Source organism: Ambystoma mexicanum, chromosome 4q (genome assembly GCF_040938575.1).
Source record: "Ambystoma mexicanum isolate Mex_15411 chromosome 4q, UKY_AmexF1_1, whole genome shotgun sequence".
NCBI classification, from domain to species: Eukaryota; Metazoa; Chordata; class Amphibia; order Caudata; family Ambystomatidae; genus Ambystoma; species Ambystoma mexicanum.
This window is the reverse complement of record NC_090928.1, coordinates 1,287,787,112-1,287,801,891: the sequence shown is the minus strand read 5'-3', so window position 1 is coordinate 1,287,801,891 and position 14,780 is coordinate 1,287,787,112. Positions and strand designations below refer to the sequence as shown.

At 48.6% G+C, this 14,780-nt stretch overlaps 1 protein-coding gene across 4 annotated transcripts in view; it reads left to right on the top strand.

Moving 5' to 3' along the window:
- Positions 1-881: 881 nt before the first annotated feature.
- Positions 882-14,780, top strand: part of PPP2R5D (protein phosphatase 2 regulatory subunit B'delta) — a 741,061-nt gene continuing 727,162 nt past the window's right edge. For 3 of the 4 annotated variants that reach the window (XM_069608914.1, XM_069608915.1, XM_069608916.1), the window contains exon 1: positions 1,081-1,244. In XM_069608914.1, coding sequence (XP_069465015.1) covers positions 1,218-1,244 — 27 coding nt within the window. In that variant the 5' untranslated portion in view covers positions 1,081-1,217. Of the gene's footprint in view, positions 1,245-14,780 lie in introns of all 4 variants that reach the window. The other variant, XM_069608913.1, reaches the window with a different exon arrangement.

The following is a 14,780-nucleotide window of genomic DNA, read 5'->3' as shown; positions in this document are numbered from 1 at the left end:
GTACAGACTGGAGAGGGGGGGGGTCTGTACTTCTGCTCTCTATATGGCAGAGAGGCACAGAGGACCCCAGCCAAGATTCTCTATGCAGTAGCAATGGACAAGCAATCAAGTTTTAGATGCGTGTTCAGGGCAAATCTGTTATTACAAATCCCCCCTCAATCTCTCACACCAGTTATCAGAGAGACTTAAGATATCGCATTTGGCTAGTGGGTGCCATAAAAATGTAATACATCGCTAGTAACCCTCTTTACCTTTCCTACCCAAAAACACACATTTGAACTCTGGAGATTTCCCGTTGGGGCCTCTGCAGTATGGGTCCCTTTGAGCGAGGGGGATGAAGTGAAGGATGTGTTTCAAAGATTCCAGTACATGTTCATATGGAGCCACTTGAAAAACACTTCCAGGGCCGCTTTTGGTTTTCAGTCAGGAGGCCCCAGCGTATAGTATACCACGAATAGCGCTAAGCATAGACGTTTAGCTCCAGTCAAGCACAAAACGACCCGTATCTCCAACGATTCCAAATGTAAACAAAATACCACGTGACGTCTTTTCCAACTGCGACAGCCTCGTCAGTCTCCAACAAGCCCGCTCTGTGACACACCCCTATCCCTCGCTCGGAGTTTTGCCGGCACGGCGTTGTGTCCTTCGGATACCGCTCCACGCTGATCCTCAAGATGTCGACCACCACAAGATAGCACCAACGGCGTTAAACTTTTCAAACTCCCGTTTTGTCTTTCAAAGCAACTCCTTAAAATCAATCGTCCCTCCGACCAACAATGACGCAGAAAGCCCGTCCTGTCCAATCGTTGCCCGAAGCGAGTAACCTGACACACTCAGTGCCCAATCAGATGACAATCCCCTTCCAGCAGGCCCCCCCAACCACCACTCAGGTGATCCCGTGGGTGGCGGGTGCGGATGGGGGCGGGCATTGTTGCTAGGCAGGCCTCGGTTGCCTTCCGTCTGCGCTTTTTTTTTCCTCCATTCTCCGAGGAGGGTGGCGTGCGCAGGCGCGAGGTGGGAGGGCCCAGGGACGCAGAAGCCGCGTGCGCGTGACCGGCGCATGCGCGCGGAGCGTGAGGTCGGGAGTGTGCCCGCGGCTGGTAGGACAGAGCAAGGAGGGCAGGCGGAGTGCGCGTGCGCGATCCAGCCCGAGAGACATACCGAGCGCGAGACCGCGGAGTGCGCGAGAGTGACAGCGGGGTCGGGAGAAGGGAGACATGCCGAACAAAACCAAGAAGGACAAGGTGAGGAGGCTGCAGGCCTGCCACTGCACGGGGGCGTGGGCGTGCACTGGGGCCTGCACACTGCCCACAGGGGGCATTCGCGAGCTGTGTGGGAATAATGAGCCATTGCAGGGCAATGAAGTGTTAGGCTTACATAAAAGAGCATGTGTGGGCTGTGCGGCCCAGGGCAACATGGGAGTGGGTGTCATGCACCTAAGAGGAGGGGGGCAGGGGCCCACCTCAAGAAGGGGAGGGGATTGAATGGAGCGTCCTAGTTTGAGGCAGAGGATGTCCAGGCTCAGTGGGAGATGGGTTGCATTGATGCATGGGTAATTGGGTACATGGAGTCAGGGGGTATGTGAAAGAAAGGGGTGGGCTGGAGCCAGGAGTCTGTAGTGTTGTATAGGTGTGGCTCAGGACAGGCAGGCCAGAAGTGGGGTGGATGACAGAGCATGAAGCTCACCCGCTTAGGAGGGTCGCAGTGCACCGCAACGGAGGAAAGCTAGTGCAACTTGTGTAAATGGGAGAAAAATCAGGACTCCTTAAGAGGGTAGTACAGTCTTCAATGATACCCGCGTTCATCACGTGTCATGGTAGATGTATGTTGGTAAGCTGCACTGCTGCTCTCACGTAGATCCAAGCTAGTCCAGGGTCCCCACACACATGCCACGTCTCTCTGCAAATTAAACTAGAATTACCTACTGAACGTAGCATCTCTGACTGTCATTGACAACAGTTCCTTAAGTGGGATAAGCAATCGAGGCGTAAGCTCTAACAACTTGCAACATAATGTTTGCTAGTGGAGACTAAAGTATGTCTGGCACTGCTGAAGAATTGCAAGTACCTAAGGGAACCTTGGAGAGATGTGTGGCCGTTTGTGTTCTAACATACTCAGTCGAGTTTACGTAACTGCTATGAAAGGGAGCAAATTCTCTTCTACAGGTAAATCCTAATATAATTGATCTGCAACAAAACAATGACAAATACAAATCCTGAAATATGACAATGAAATCAATTAAACATGGATGAATGCTGGTTCCAGTCACTTAGTTCTTTTCAAGGAAATCCATGATTCTTCTGTAGAAGTTTTAAGTAAACATTTTAATGTTGACGTTAATACAATATATTGCAAAAATCAAACCATAAATGATCCCTTCAGAGTATTATATGAAAACAATCTAAACTACAAATGTCTGAAAATGATGTTTCTAAACATGAGGCTTCTACTGCGTGAAAGGTATTGTTGCCTCAAATATTTTCTTTGCATTTAGAGTTTGAACTGAGGTCAGGAAGCCCTGGCTAGGGTGTACTTTTTGGACACCACCCAGGCTAGCACTATCCCAGCAGAAGCTTTTATTGGCATAGAGAACAATGTCCTAGGACTTGGACCGCCGGTAAGGCTGTCTTGTGGTTTTGGAACCATGTCTGGTCTTATCCTTGAGATTTTGTATGTCTCCTCCCAATTACCCACAAACCTCTGCAGCAGTGCAAATATCAAGTTAAAGCTACTAGTTAGGTACCTACTTGGATCCCAAACTACTAAGACTTATCTTAGGTAAAACACCCGTACACTGGTCTGCTCTGATCTATTTTGCATTGTGAGATATTCCTGATCGGAACACTACGCTTTTGAAACTTGATACACATTTCAGATGTTTTCTCTTCATCACCCTCTCTCCCTTGGCCTGTTGTTCCTGTTGTTTTGAAGGATTCCAGTTGTCTTCTTTTTCTGAATTGAGAAGTGTTTCTAGTAACTGATGTTTAGCCGTGTTATGGTGACCAATGTGCTGCTGGTTTCCCTGTTAGCGGAAGTGGTCTTAAAGGCAGACTGAGTTTTTGTGGGTTTGCAACTTTTGACTAGCACAATGTACCCAACCTCACAGAAGATATGCCACACAGGCTCTTTACTTTCATGGTGGGTGGCAAGGTAGCTCTGGCCAGCAACCCTTCCTTGAATCACGCCTGTGTGGCATGATGGATGAGTGGGAATGTTCAGCAACTAATTAATGTCTGTGATGGAGTCGACCTGGTGGAAGTTTTAGGGGTATTCCTAAAAGGACTTGTAAAGAAATAACTCTAAGTTTACTCTAATTGCTCACCAGTGTGTACATGGAGCGTTTTGAGTCGCCATTTGCTTCTGGCCAGGACAGAATAAGTCGATTGTGTCTGATTTTTCATCCTGCCCGCTCCCCCCTCACTTTCCTACCAAGAATATTTTAAGCTTTGGGCCTTGAAAAGTAGTCCCTTTGTGTGGCTTGAACTCCCCAGGTCACCCATGCACAGCTAACACCTTTCCTAATTTTGGTAGCGCCAAGTCAGCTGCTATTTAAACCTCCTGATATCTGTTGTAATTGCTGAACAAAACACAGGGGTATTGCTAACTCAGTAGTTTGCAGAAGCCCATGCACACTTTTTGCCATGGAGAGTTGGCCCTTACTGCTGCAATAATGGGGCATGGACATATCTGGCATTCATGTAGCCAGGCCTATAAGGTATTGTCGCATCACATTCCCCATAGTCTCTGTTCCTGGGCACCAACATTTCTTTCATGGCCTGGAATTTGAACTTGAACTTGCTGTATTCTGGTGTCCTGTGTGGGCCAGGAGATTTACTCTTTTGGTGAGACTTTGGTATCGTAGTGCACAAATTGTGGGAAATATATCAAAATGTCTCCTCAGAATTCCGACTGCCGAAAATGCAGACTGTTTTTTAGATCCCCCCCTTACACCACATGTATTATATCCTTTACCCCCCACACATGTATAGAAGTATGGGGTGGCATCTGAGGGGGTGGTCCCCCCCCCCCTGCATATATACGTGGTGTAAAGGCGGTTGAGGGAAATAAGTCTGCGTTTTTGGGCCTCGGACTTCTGGGGGTCACAGTAATCACATAGATCCCTAATTGTGTAATAGCACACATCCCTCTATTGCTGACAATACGTTGCAGACCATGAAGAGGCTTCAGAATGCGTATGTCTGTCAACGATGGTGTGCCACTGTCGCTCAATGCAGCCCTTCCATTTGTTTTTGATGGTTCATGTTCATCTGCAGGTCTCGTGAAATTCACTGGAACTCTAGCATTGTTGAGTACTTTTTGAGGAGGGTCGAGTGACCGTTTCATTGTTCTCGACCTAGAGAGTGCACTTAATTGGTTGTTTGCCGTAGCTTCTGATAAAACTAATAATACATCTCCTGCTAAGTGTCTTGTGAGGATTTGTAGGCCCTCTTTTGAGTATCTGCCAATTAGTGTAATGTAATCAAATGGCAGCTTCAGAAAACAAAGGGAGGGTTTTGAAAGTTTGCCCCTGGATGGCCATCCCTTAGGCTAGAAGACTTTTGGGGTGTGCTGAGAGGGCAGCGCTATTCTGATATATATATATATATAATTTTTTTTTTTTTTTCACATGTAACTTTTGACATTTTCCAAAAATGTCAACAAAAACGCAACTCCCCTTACACTCCCCCTCACACCTTTAGTTTTTTTTATCCTTCGTTAGTCCCTGCCCCCTTCAATCCATAACATCCTCCACCTTTGTGTCTTGGGCCCCAATTTAGTGATGAGGTTCCTTCTTTTTATGTCCAACAGTGTTTACAATAGTCTTATCCTCCTCGGGCACCAGGTCCACCTGGCTCCGATCTGTAGGAAGCCCAACACCAGAAACCAATCAGCCAAATATCCTTGGTGATCTTCTTGTAGAGAGTAAGATACCCATTCCAGCGCTGCACAATTCCACACTTAATTCAAGCTAGACTGTCTTCATCTGAGTACGTCATTTGGACTACTGATGGGAAGAGATCGCATCCACAAAGTAACTGGTCACAAACAAACTATCCTTTTTATGGTCCAGGTGAGTTTCTGCCTTAACCATATTCCAGTAACCTACCTATTCATGACACACACCATATATGGGCCCAGGATCTCTCCATTTCACATTCCCTCCAGCATATAGATTGGGCACTGTGGGGTAACATTTGTGTATTTTTACCGGTGTTAGGTGCCATTGTAGCATGAGTTCTTTACCCATATTTCCTGGATTTGAAGGGACCTCGTGAGTTTTGAAGTATTGGCCCACAATCCTTTCCAATCTGTCTCTTCTATTAGTTGGCTTGTTGCCCCTTCCCAACTCGCCATGTATCTCCTTTCCCCGAGAACCTCCCCCTGTTTGGTGTACTTGTAAATTGCCCCCAAAGCATGTCTATCTCCTGACTCCGTCAGTAAGTATTTCTCGAATGGGAATAGGATTCGCATTGCTGCTTCCTTCATAGGCGGCTATAATAACCAGTGTCTTATTTGAGTATGTCTGAACCTCTCCTCTTCTCCCACCCCAAAATCCGCCTTACATTGGGTGAGGGATTTGATTTCTGTGCCCTCGAACATGTTCCGGATTTTGTGGCACCCTCCCTCCCGCCACTGAAGCCCCTTCCCGCTCATCCCCTGAGATAATTGCGGGTTTCCAAAAATTGTTGTAAGTGGAGACGGAAAAGTGGTGATTTGAGCTCTCTTGATTATCTCATCCCAGGAGTCTGCTACCACGGCCATTATCCTGCTACAGTACATGATTATGAGGCCTATCCTCCTTGGGTTTCCATAGTAGTTCTAGGTTCTCTGTAAGTAAGTCCTGGGGATCGTTGTAACAGTGCGCTAGTTAAGACTGCCACAGAGTACAATTGCTAATATGGTACAGGTGATAAGAAATGCTGCGTTGAAACTCTTCAATTGGTACCCCCTAGTAAGCACCAAAACGATGAAGTATATGACTAGAAGAAGGTACATTCAACGGGCAAGTCTTAAATATTAGGAAAATACTAAATTGTTCCAATATAAATCCACAGTAAATCTGGTATCTGCAATACGTCTTGGAATTTATTGTACTCATAGAATAATCAGCCGACACGTGTTTCGACCCCCTGGGTCGTTGTCAAGGCGATGTTGCTAGAGATATATAAGAATATCTCAGTAGTGATAGGGTAAACAAAATCCTACAGTAATAGTAGCGTTTAAAGAAAATCAATTAGCGGTAAGTCTACATACTGTTCCAGGACAATGGAGGGGAAAGGGCAGAGAAGAGGAGGGAAAGGAGAGAAAAAAAAGAGGCAAGGCACATAATGTCTTCTGTGCTTATTGAAAACATACATTTCATACAACCTCTGGTGATCGTCATGGGTTCAGCAGAAATTCTACCAGTTTTGGTTGGAAGAACATATGCTCTTTCTCTGCCACATATTCCAGGAAAGGCCCCCACGTATTTTATAAACTTAGGGAGCTTTTTATCAATCATGGCTGTCAGTTTTTCCATGGCAAGTAGTTCCTAAATTTTTACCCACCATTAAGCTGTGTGTGGGCCCTCCACCTCTTTCCAAAATCGGGCTCGTTTGAGCCTAGCAGTCATGAGAAGATGGGAAACCAGTTCGGCCCTGGGGCCCGACCTTGGATACGAGCCATCTTCAGGAGCGTCTCCCAATAGCAGAATTTGCGGGTCCGTAGGAAGTAATGTGTTTCAAATGTCTTTGATTTTGGATCGTATCTCCAGCCAAAATGTTTGTATAGTTGGGCAATGCCACCACATGTGGCTTAAATCCCCCCTTTCCCCACAACCATACCAACATGTGTCTGGAATCTCTGGGTTCATTGCGGTCTATGCGGAGAAAGGTACCAGCGGTAGCATAGTTTAAGAGCGCCCTCCCTAACTGCGGTGCACCGTGAAGTTTTGTGGGCCCTACTCCAAATCTTCTGCCACGAGTCATGGGGGACCGTAATCCCCAATTCCCTTTCCTAGTCTAGCATGTATGGTAATTTCTCTTCCATCTGGGCCTTTTCCAAAAGGCGGTAGTAGGTAGCTATTCTATGGGTCTGCTGGCCCTCTAACACTGTCAATTCTATCCCTGTCGGGGGTCTATTAGCTGCTTGTTATACGGTCGGGTGTGTGATCCAATGGCGCAATTGTAAGTATCTGAACTTCTATGTTTCGTGGAACCCAAATTTCGACTTGCATTGCTCAAAGGTCAGAGGCGTAGAGTTTTCATAGAGACCCCGTAACCTTAGGGGTTCCCCCTCTGACCAGATGTGATAAGCATTAGGTTGGAGGCTCGGGGTGAAGGCTGGGTTTTGAGTGATAGGCGATAGGGGGCCCAGACCGGCCGGGAGGCCTCGTTGTGCGCAAGCTTTTCCCCAGCAATGAAGTGTGTTTTTCGTGTTTGGGAGCAGGGCGATTTGGCGAGTACGCACTTCTTTTGGGAAGAATGGGAGAAAGTGCAAGGGGGTGGCGGATTCAGCTTGTTCAATTTCACACCATTTAGGCCAATTCTCAGGCGACCCGACCATCCCAACAACCCTGCCACCTGAGCAGCTCTAAAGTATATCGAAATAGAAGGGACACCTAGGCTTCCCGATGCTTTCTCCCTCATAAGAAGTTTGCGCGGGAGCCTCGGTTGTTTCCCTTGCCATATGAACCTGCCAACTTCTTTTTGAAGTTCAAGGAGTTCACGTTCTGGGATTATTATTGGGAGGGCATGGAAGGTGTATAGAAGCTTCGGGAGGTCATTTTGACTGCGTAAATACACCCGAGCCAGGATATCTCTTGCGCTGTCCATCTGTGCAGAGAGTCCTTGGCTTCTTTGAATAGATTGTGAATGTTGGCCTTCTGCAGGCCCTCGTAAGCCTGAGTTAAACGCACACCCAGGTAAGTAATATAATTGGAATTCCACTGAAATAGGTATGAAGTCTAGAGAGCTGCCAAAGTGGCCTGAGATTCCGTCAGCCCCATTCCCATGGATTTCCTGAAATGTATTGTGAACCCAGAGACCACAGCGAACTGGGCAAGAGAGTCTACTAGAGTGGGTAAGGAGCTTTGAGCGTCTCTAAGGAAGCAGAGCACGTCATCCGTGTATAACACGACTTTATGCATTTTCCCTTGTGCTCAAATCCCTTGATCTCCGGGTGAAGGTGTATGTGCTGAGCCAGAGGCTCCATCGCCAATGCGAAGACTAACGGCGATAGAGGGCATCCCTGCCTGGTGCTCCTGCGTAAGGGTATCTGGGCAGACCATTGCACGTTGATACGCACGCGCATCGATGGGATTTGGAAGTTTTGACAGTATTGGCCTCGAGAATTTAGGGCCAAAGCCAAAACCTTTCAGAACTAGATGCAAATATTCCCAGGACATACTATCAAATGCCCTGTGGGCATCTAAAGAGAGGAGAGGGAGGGTCCCCGGAATTGAAGGAGCTAAGGATATCGGGTTTATTGCTCGGTGAATATTATCGAACGGCCCTGAATAAATCTCGTCTGATCCCGATCTATAACAAGTGGCGGCATATCCCCCAGCCGGCGGGCAATAATTTTGCTATATATCTTTGCATCGGAGTTGAGGAGCGCTATAGGGCGATAAGATGCGCATTCTGCCGGGTCTTTTCACGGTTTTAAAATTAAGGTGGTGGAGGATTCTGCCATCGTCTGCGTAGCAGTTCCCTCCTCCCACAGGGAGTTAAACAGCTTTGTAAGGTGGGGTGTTATTCAGCTTGAAAGGTTTTATAAAACTTATTGGTTAACCCAACAGGGCCTGGGGCCTTGCCAGTGAGAAGGGCCTTAATTGTGTCCTCGACTTCTTAGGCCGTAATGGGATCTTCTAATGTGGCGCTTTAGATTTGTGGGATTTGGGTGACCCGCGCGTCATTTATAAATTGCCTGGCGGATTGTGGGTAACCGACATGGGAAACCAATTGTTCTCTAAAGAAGGCCTCCACGAAGCAGAGTTTCCCCTCCTCAGAGGAAATAGATCTGCTCAAGTGATCGCGCAGGGAGTCTATCCTGTTCCGTGTTGACTGCTTTTTGAGTTTTGCTGCCAATAGCCTGTTACCCTTGTTCCCTTTCGTGTAAAAAAATATTGTTTTACTTGCAACATGTAATGTGCGGCTCTAGATGTATGGTGCGCCTCTAAAGCCTTTTTTGCTATGCGCAGGTCTCTCAGGGACCGGCGCGAGTTCTTGCTCTTGTGTATTACTTCACACCTCCGAACCTCTCCCTCCAGCTGGGCCTGCAAGATTTTCCTGGCCCTCCCTTTCTGTGTCGCTTGTTCTATCAGGTGACCTCTGATGACCGCCTTTGCAGCATCCCAGACTACCCCAAGCTTCGTGTCCCCTGTGTCGTTCGCCCGAAAGTAATGTATAATAGTTTCAGCTACATGGGCGCAGATTGTCTCATCCTCCAATCAGAGGTCGTTTAATCGCCAAGGTGGTCTATGGGGGGGAGTTGCTTGGGGAGGAATTAGTGATAAGCGGACTGGGGCGTGATCTGAAAGGGCTTCCGGGAGGATCTCCACATCTGTTGTCAGTGGAATAAGGGTGTCATAGAGGAGCAACATGTCCAATCTGGAGAATCCTCTATGGACCGGTGAGAAGTATGTATAGTTTAGCTCTTCCGGATGTAGGAATCTCCATGCTTCGATAAGTGTTCTCGCAGCAGGGTGGTAAGAGCTAAGAAGTTTTTCTTATCGTTTGCAGTTGGGGGAAGCGTCTTATCAAGGAGGGGGTTGACCACTGCGTTAAAGTCTCTGCCTAGAACTATCTCGCCCTCAGCATGTTGCTCTACAGTGTCTGAGAGATAGGCTAGAAATACATCTTGCTTAGTGTTTGGGGCGTACAACGAAATCGGGGTCATTTTCCGCCCCCACAGCATATCTACTATCAGCAGGAATCTTCCCTCCCTGTCAAGTATTATCTTCAATGTTTTTAGGGGGATGCCCTTACGCACCAGGATGGTGACCCCACGTTTCTTCGTGCCACTAGAAGCTAAATATTTAGTTGGATAAAGTCTATTGTTAAGGTGGAATTCATCCGCAGGTTGGAGGTGAGTTTCTTGAAGGAATAGTAATGCTGAGTCCAATGACGCTAATATATGTAGCAATGCGTTGCGTTTTAGGGGGAGTTCAACCGCGGTACGTTAAGGGTGATAAATGTAAACTCTGGTGTCGCCATTCCGGAAACATTCAGTCCCCCCGATACGCTATCCAACCCCTTCCCCTCCCTGCCCGGAGCCCCCCGTTCCACAGCTGTCAGACCGGGAAAGAGTTGTGTGGATAAGTGGGATCCTCCTCCCTGGGGAATAGGAATATGACATTGAACCAAGACCGACCAAAGAGGGTTGAGACCATGGTGAGGACTTTTTGACAAAATGACCAGCCAAAAACAGATAAAATCAAGACATAATGAACCAAAAAAAAAATACAAAATATAGGGAGCTTCTGATAGCCCCAGTACCAATTTCGACCACAACAAACCAACAGCAACATTGGGCGCAATCCGACTTAGGCGCCCCAAATCAGAATCTGAATTCAACTTTTGCAAACCATTCAGTTCCCTTTCGGGAGATATGCCTTGTGAGCAACTAATGCAACAGGAATATCCAAAAACCATTCCGGGATCTATGCGGTTGGTATCCCAGAAACACCTCCAGCGAGTGACCCCGTCCACTCAATGACAGGCCCACCAGTGAGCTTCTGCTCGTGAAGGTCCCTCGGCAAGTTTGCTTAAGTTCTCCCGAGACTCCATCGATACAGTTCCCCATGGCCGGGCCATCGTCCCTCGTATGTCATATCCCAGGAGAGACAGTTCACGATTAACAGAGTATGCATCCTCTTTATTTAGGTGTTCCGCCAGTCATCAAAGTGTCAGTCTGCTCCTGATGGTCTCTTGGGTCATTCGGCGAGGAGCGTGCGTGGTTGTGATCTACAACCTCCCTCTCACTAAGGGCGGATCCGCCCACTTGCCACCAACCTCAGGGCCTTCTTATCTTGTCTTTTGGAGTTGGATGAAAGTCGTGATCTACCTCCATCCGGATATCCTGGGTCGACCTGGAATCAGTGGTGTCCTCCGCTATTAGATCTCTCGCCTCAGCCTCAGAGGAGATCGCATAGTATTGGTTGTGGCAATCAAACAGCAGCTTACAAGGGACACCCCAGCGGTAGCGGATCTTCCGGGCCTGTAACCATGCAGTCACCCTCTAGCCGGCGCCGGCAAGCTAAGGTGTATGGAGAGAGATCCTGAAACAGCTGAATGGATGCTCCTTGGAATTGCAATGCTTCTGCTTTCCTGGCCGCGGTCATGATTTCCTTATTGGTGGAAAAAATGAACCCTGGTGAGGACATTCGGAAGAAGCTTTCTCCTCTGCTGAGCCGATGAGTAAACACGGTGCATCCTATCCAGGATCAGAGCTTCTGTGGGGGATAGGCTCAGTAGACTCCGGAACAGTTCGCTTACATAATTGGCCAGGTCTTGATCCGAAACCTGCCGTGGTATCCCGCGAAGGCGTATGTTATTGCGTCTGGACCTATTTTCAAGGTCCGCCTGTTTAACCCAGATGTCCTCCAGGTGTTCTTCAATCGTCCGGACCCGCTCCATGAGGACTTCAGTATCGTGTGTTTGCTCGCATGTTACGTTTTCTAGGTCATTGACCCTCTCTTCAAGACCTCCAAGGTGAGTAGTTAATTCAGCCAAAGATCTAGCTAAAGAGTCTTTCGAGGTAGTGATTTCTGCCTTCATTCCTGGGTAATCTCTTGCTTGAAGGCTTTTAGTAGGTCCTCAAAGTCCGTTCTGGAGAATGCCATTTCCAGGGGAGTGTCTATGGCAGGGGGCGAGTGAATATCCACTGTCAATATATGGCTCTGGGGAGCGGGTGTCACCTGGGGTGTTAGGAAGGCTTTTATGTCCTGAGCCTTTTTCTTTCCTATGGCTTTGGGCTCAGGGGCTCAGGTCACCGGACTGTGATGTACCATAAATGGAGAGGATTATGGGAAGTTGAAAGTATTCCGGGGCCTGATAATTCCAAAGAAGGTCTATGGAAGCTTAAGTGGCAGGGCTGAGTCCGGGTCCTCCGCTCATGTTTCAATCCAACCTTGCTCTCCCCAGGCGCAGCGGGTGGATTTTCTCCAGTCCCTAAGGATCTTTGTAAGGGAATGGGGTGGCGCTCAAGGCCCAAGCACAGAGATATACCACTTACTGGAGCCCGGAAGCGCGGCATAGACCCAGGCGCGCTCCACTCGCCTCCCCCCCCCCCCCCCCATCCCGGAGCGCCTAGATGCAGCTCACCGATCCCTCAGGGTTGCAGTCAGGCGGGAGGTGGAGCCGCAACGTCTCCAGCCCTCCACGGCAGGGAGGGGCCTCCCCGTTTGCAGGCTCCAGGCCTCCAGCAGAGCCCCCCGAGTCCAGCGTCCAGCGATCGGTCTCAGTGCCCCAGGCCAGCAGCCCTCCCGATGGCGCTCCCTTCCCCCGGGCCCGATGTGCAGGTCATTCCCCCGCTCTCAGGACTGACACCCGCCCCGCTCCTGCCGTACCCGCTCTTCTCCACACCGCAGGCTCGCTTCACTTATGGTCGCGGGGCCGTTGCGCTGCCTTCAGTGCCCCCGGTCTCAGGAGGCCCCCGCGGGAAAAGACGCGAACCGCCATATCCCGGGGGGGGGGGGATCGAGAGAAGTTCGGCGAGTTCCGGGAGTGTTGCGCTCCGATGTTGGCTGGAAATGCTGACCGGGGATCCGCCTCAGGTTCAGCCAGGAATCCCGTCAGTCTGAGCTGAAATAACGCGGTTTGCTGCTTCCTTTGGCGGAGCCCACAGCAGGCACATCTTCCATGCGCGCTGCCTAGCCAGGCCCCCCCTAGCGCCATTCTAAAGTGCCTACCATGGAGGCCCGTGCTCAGCCCAGCTCCCATGCACGTCCCATCTATTGGGAACATACATGTATTCTGACGTGACGGGCGCATTTGGGAACATTGTACTGGTAATATTTCTTCACTTTTTTTTAAATAAAAAGAATTGTATTCAATCCAGTTCATGGGTCGAGCTTGTTTCTCTTAGTTCAAGTAGACACATAAGTTACTTGAACTGCAGGTCTGGTAGTAATTTTTAAAGAAAGTCGAGGCTTGATCACCGTTGGAGCTCTTCACTCTTCAACTTAGTTATGTATGTTTCTGCTTCACTGGCTACGGTCGGGCTGAATTCTGTCCTCCAGAGGAATGGCTGGATTTCCTTGAGGGCAACTTCCTCGTGGGATGGCTTGCCTCCCTTTTGCACCACAATCCTTCATATCTTGGGAACACTGTATGGTTTTACACATGTGCCATCACATGACGGAGCACATTCCACACCCACACATGCCGGAAGCATCTGTTTGGTTGTTAGGAACAGTATGGGACTGTGTTTGACAAGCACAGGCACTGAGCCAAGTCCTTTCTTGAGACACGCAAAATTGTCCATCCAAGTTTTGTGCCAAACTATCACCTTGGACAGACTGCTTTTTAATCATGCCTGGTAGAAGCTCCGTATTTCAGTCTTGGTTCACGACAGATGGTGATGATCACCTGGTATATTGAGGAAGCACCTACTGCTTTGGATACTTATGATTGAGTTTAACGGGGCCTGCTCAGTTACTCCCCTACTCTAAAATGTCACTTTTATACTTTCATTTATGGTGATTAAGAGCTGAGTGTGGCACTATTGTCTAAAGGGGCTGGAGTGATTTAGTTCCAAGCCACATTTATCAGAAGTCATTCTGAGTCCATTGCACATGTCTACAGGAGCAGCATTGTACGTTTTCTGAGATTAACCAGCTAGTCTTCTCCGGGTTCCCTCCTATCAGAATGTGAGGCTCTATTGAATTTTCCATTTACACAAATGCTATTATGCCTATTTGCACACCGATCTAGCCCACGCACCATGACGTGAGGCTCTACGGGACTGTGCACTCTTAATCTACCCTCATGACGCAACTATATATGCTTGGTCCTGAACATTATGGACTCTGCTAGCACACTTGTACTGTAACTAGCGCCTAGATGCCCCAGGACCTTGTGCGCTGCTATACATGTAAACAAATAAATGCAGCACTAGGAGCCAGCAAAGGGTTGTAGACATGACAGACCTTCCTCAAGAGAACACCACACGTGTGGTTGATAAAATCACAGAGTAGAGAGGGGTCGGCTGAAAGGTCAGGATGAATACTGCCAGGCTCGCTCCCAGGCAGGGCCGCAAATAAGACGAGGGGCAATAGGTCAGACGGAGGTCGTAAGGAGAACACAATTACGTCACACTTTACTTAGTCTGCTTCCTTGTATGATAGCAGGATCCAAGAATTAATGGGAAGATTGAAGCGGAGGGAGAATGAAAGCTAAGACAGCAGGGGTGTCTGGCCTGGGTGGCATGATGACGCTGCTAGACAAAGGAAAAGGGGGAGGGGTCTGTACCAGGGAGCACGAGGATGCAATTAATTTTTTTAGGGATAATAGCGACATGGGTAGACGGGATTCACAAATATTTGCTAATGTTTGCCAATACACTGCTTGGGTGGATATCCTCAGGATTCTGGGGTGTATTTGCGCTGTGTCGAGGAGAGGTCCCTGTGTCGGCACCGTGGGCCCAATCCAAGACCACCACTGCCATGCATTCTCCAGTCCTGCTGATGTGCGTAACAACGTAGGACAAACATGCACATTACCTCCTTCTCACCACCGCTTTGGAGTGTTGTGTATCTAGTCTACAAGATTAGGGGTGAGGGCAATATCCCACTCCCC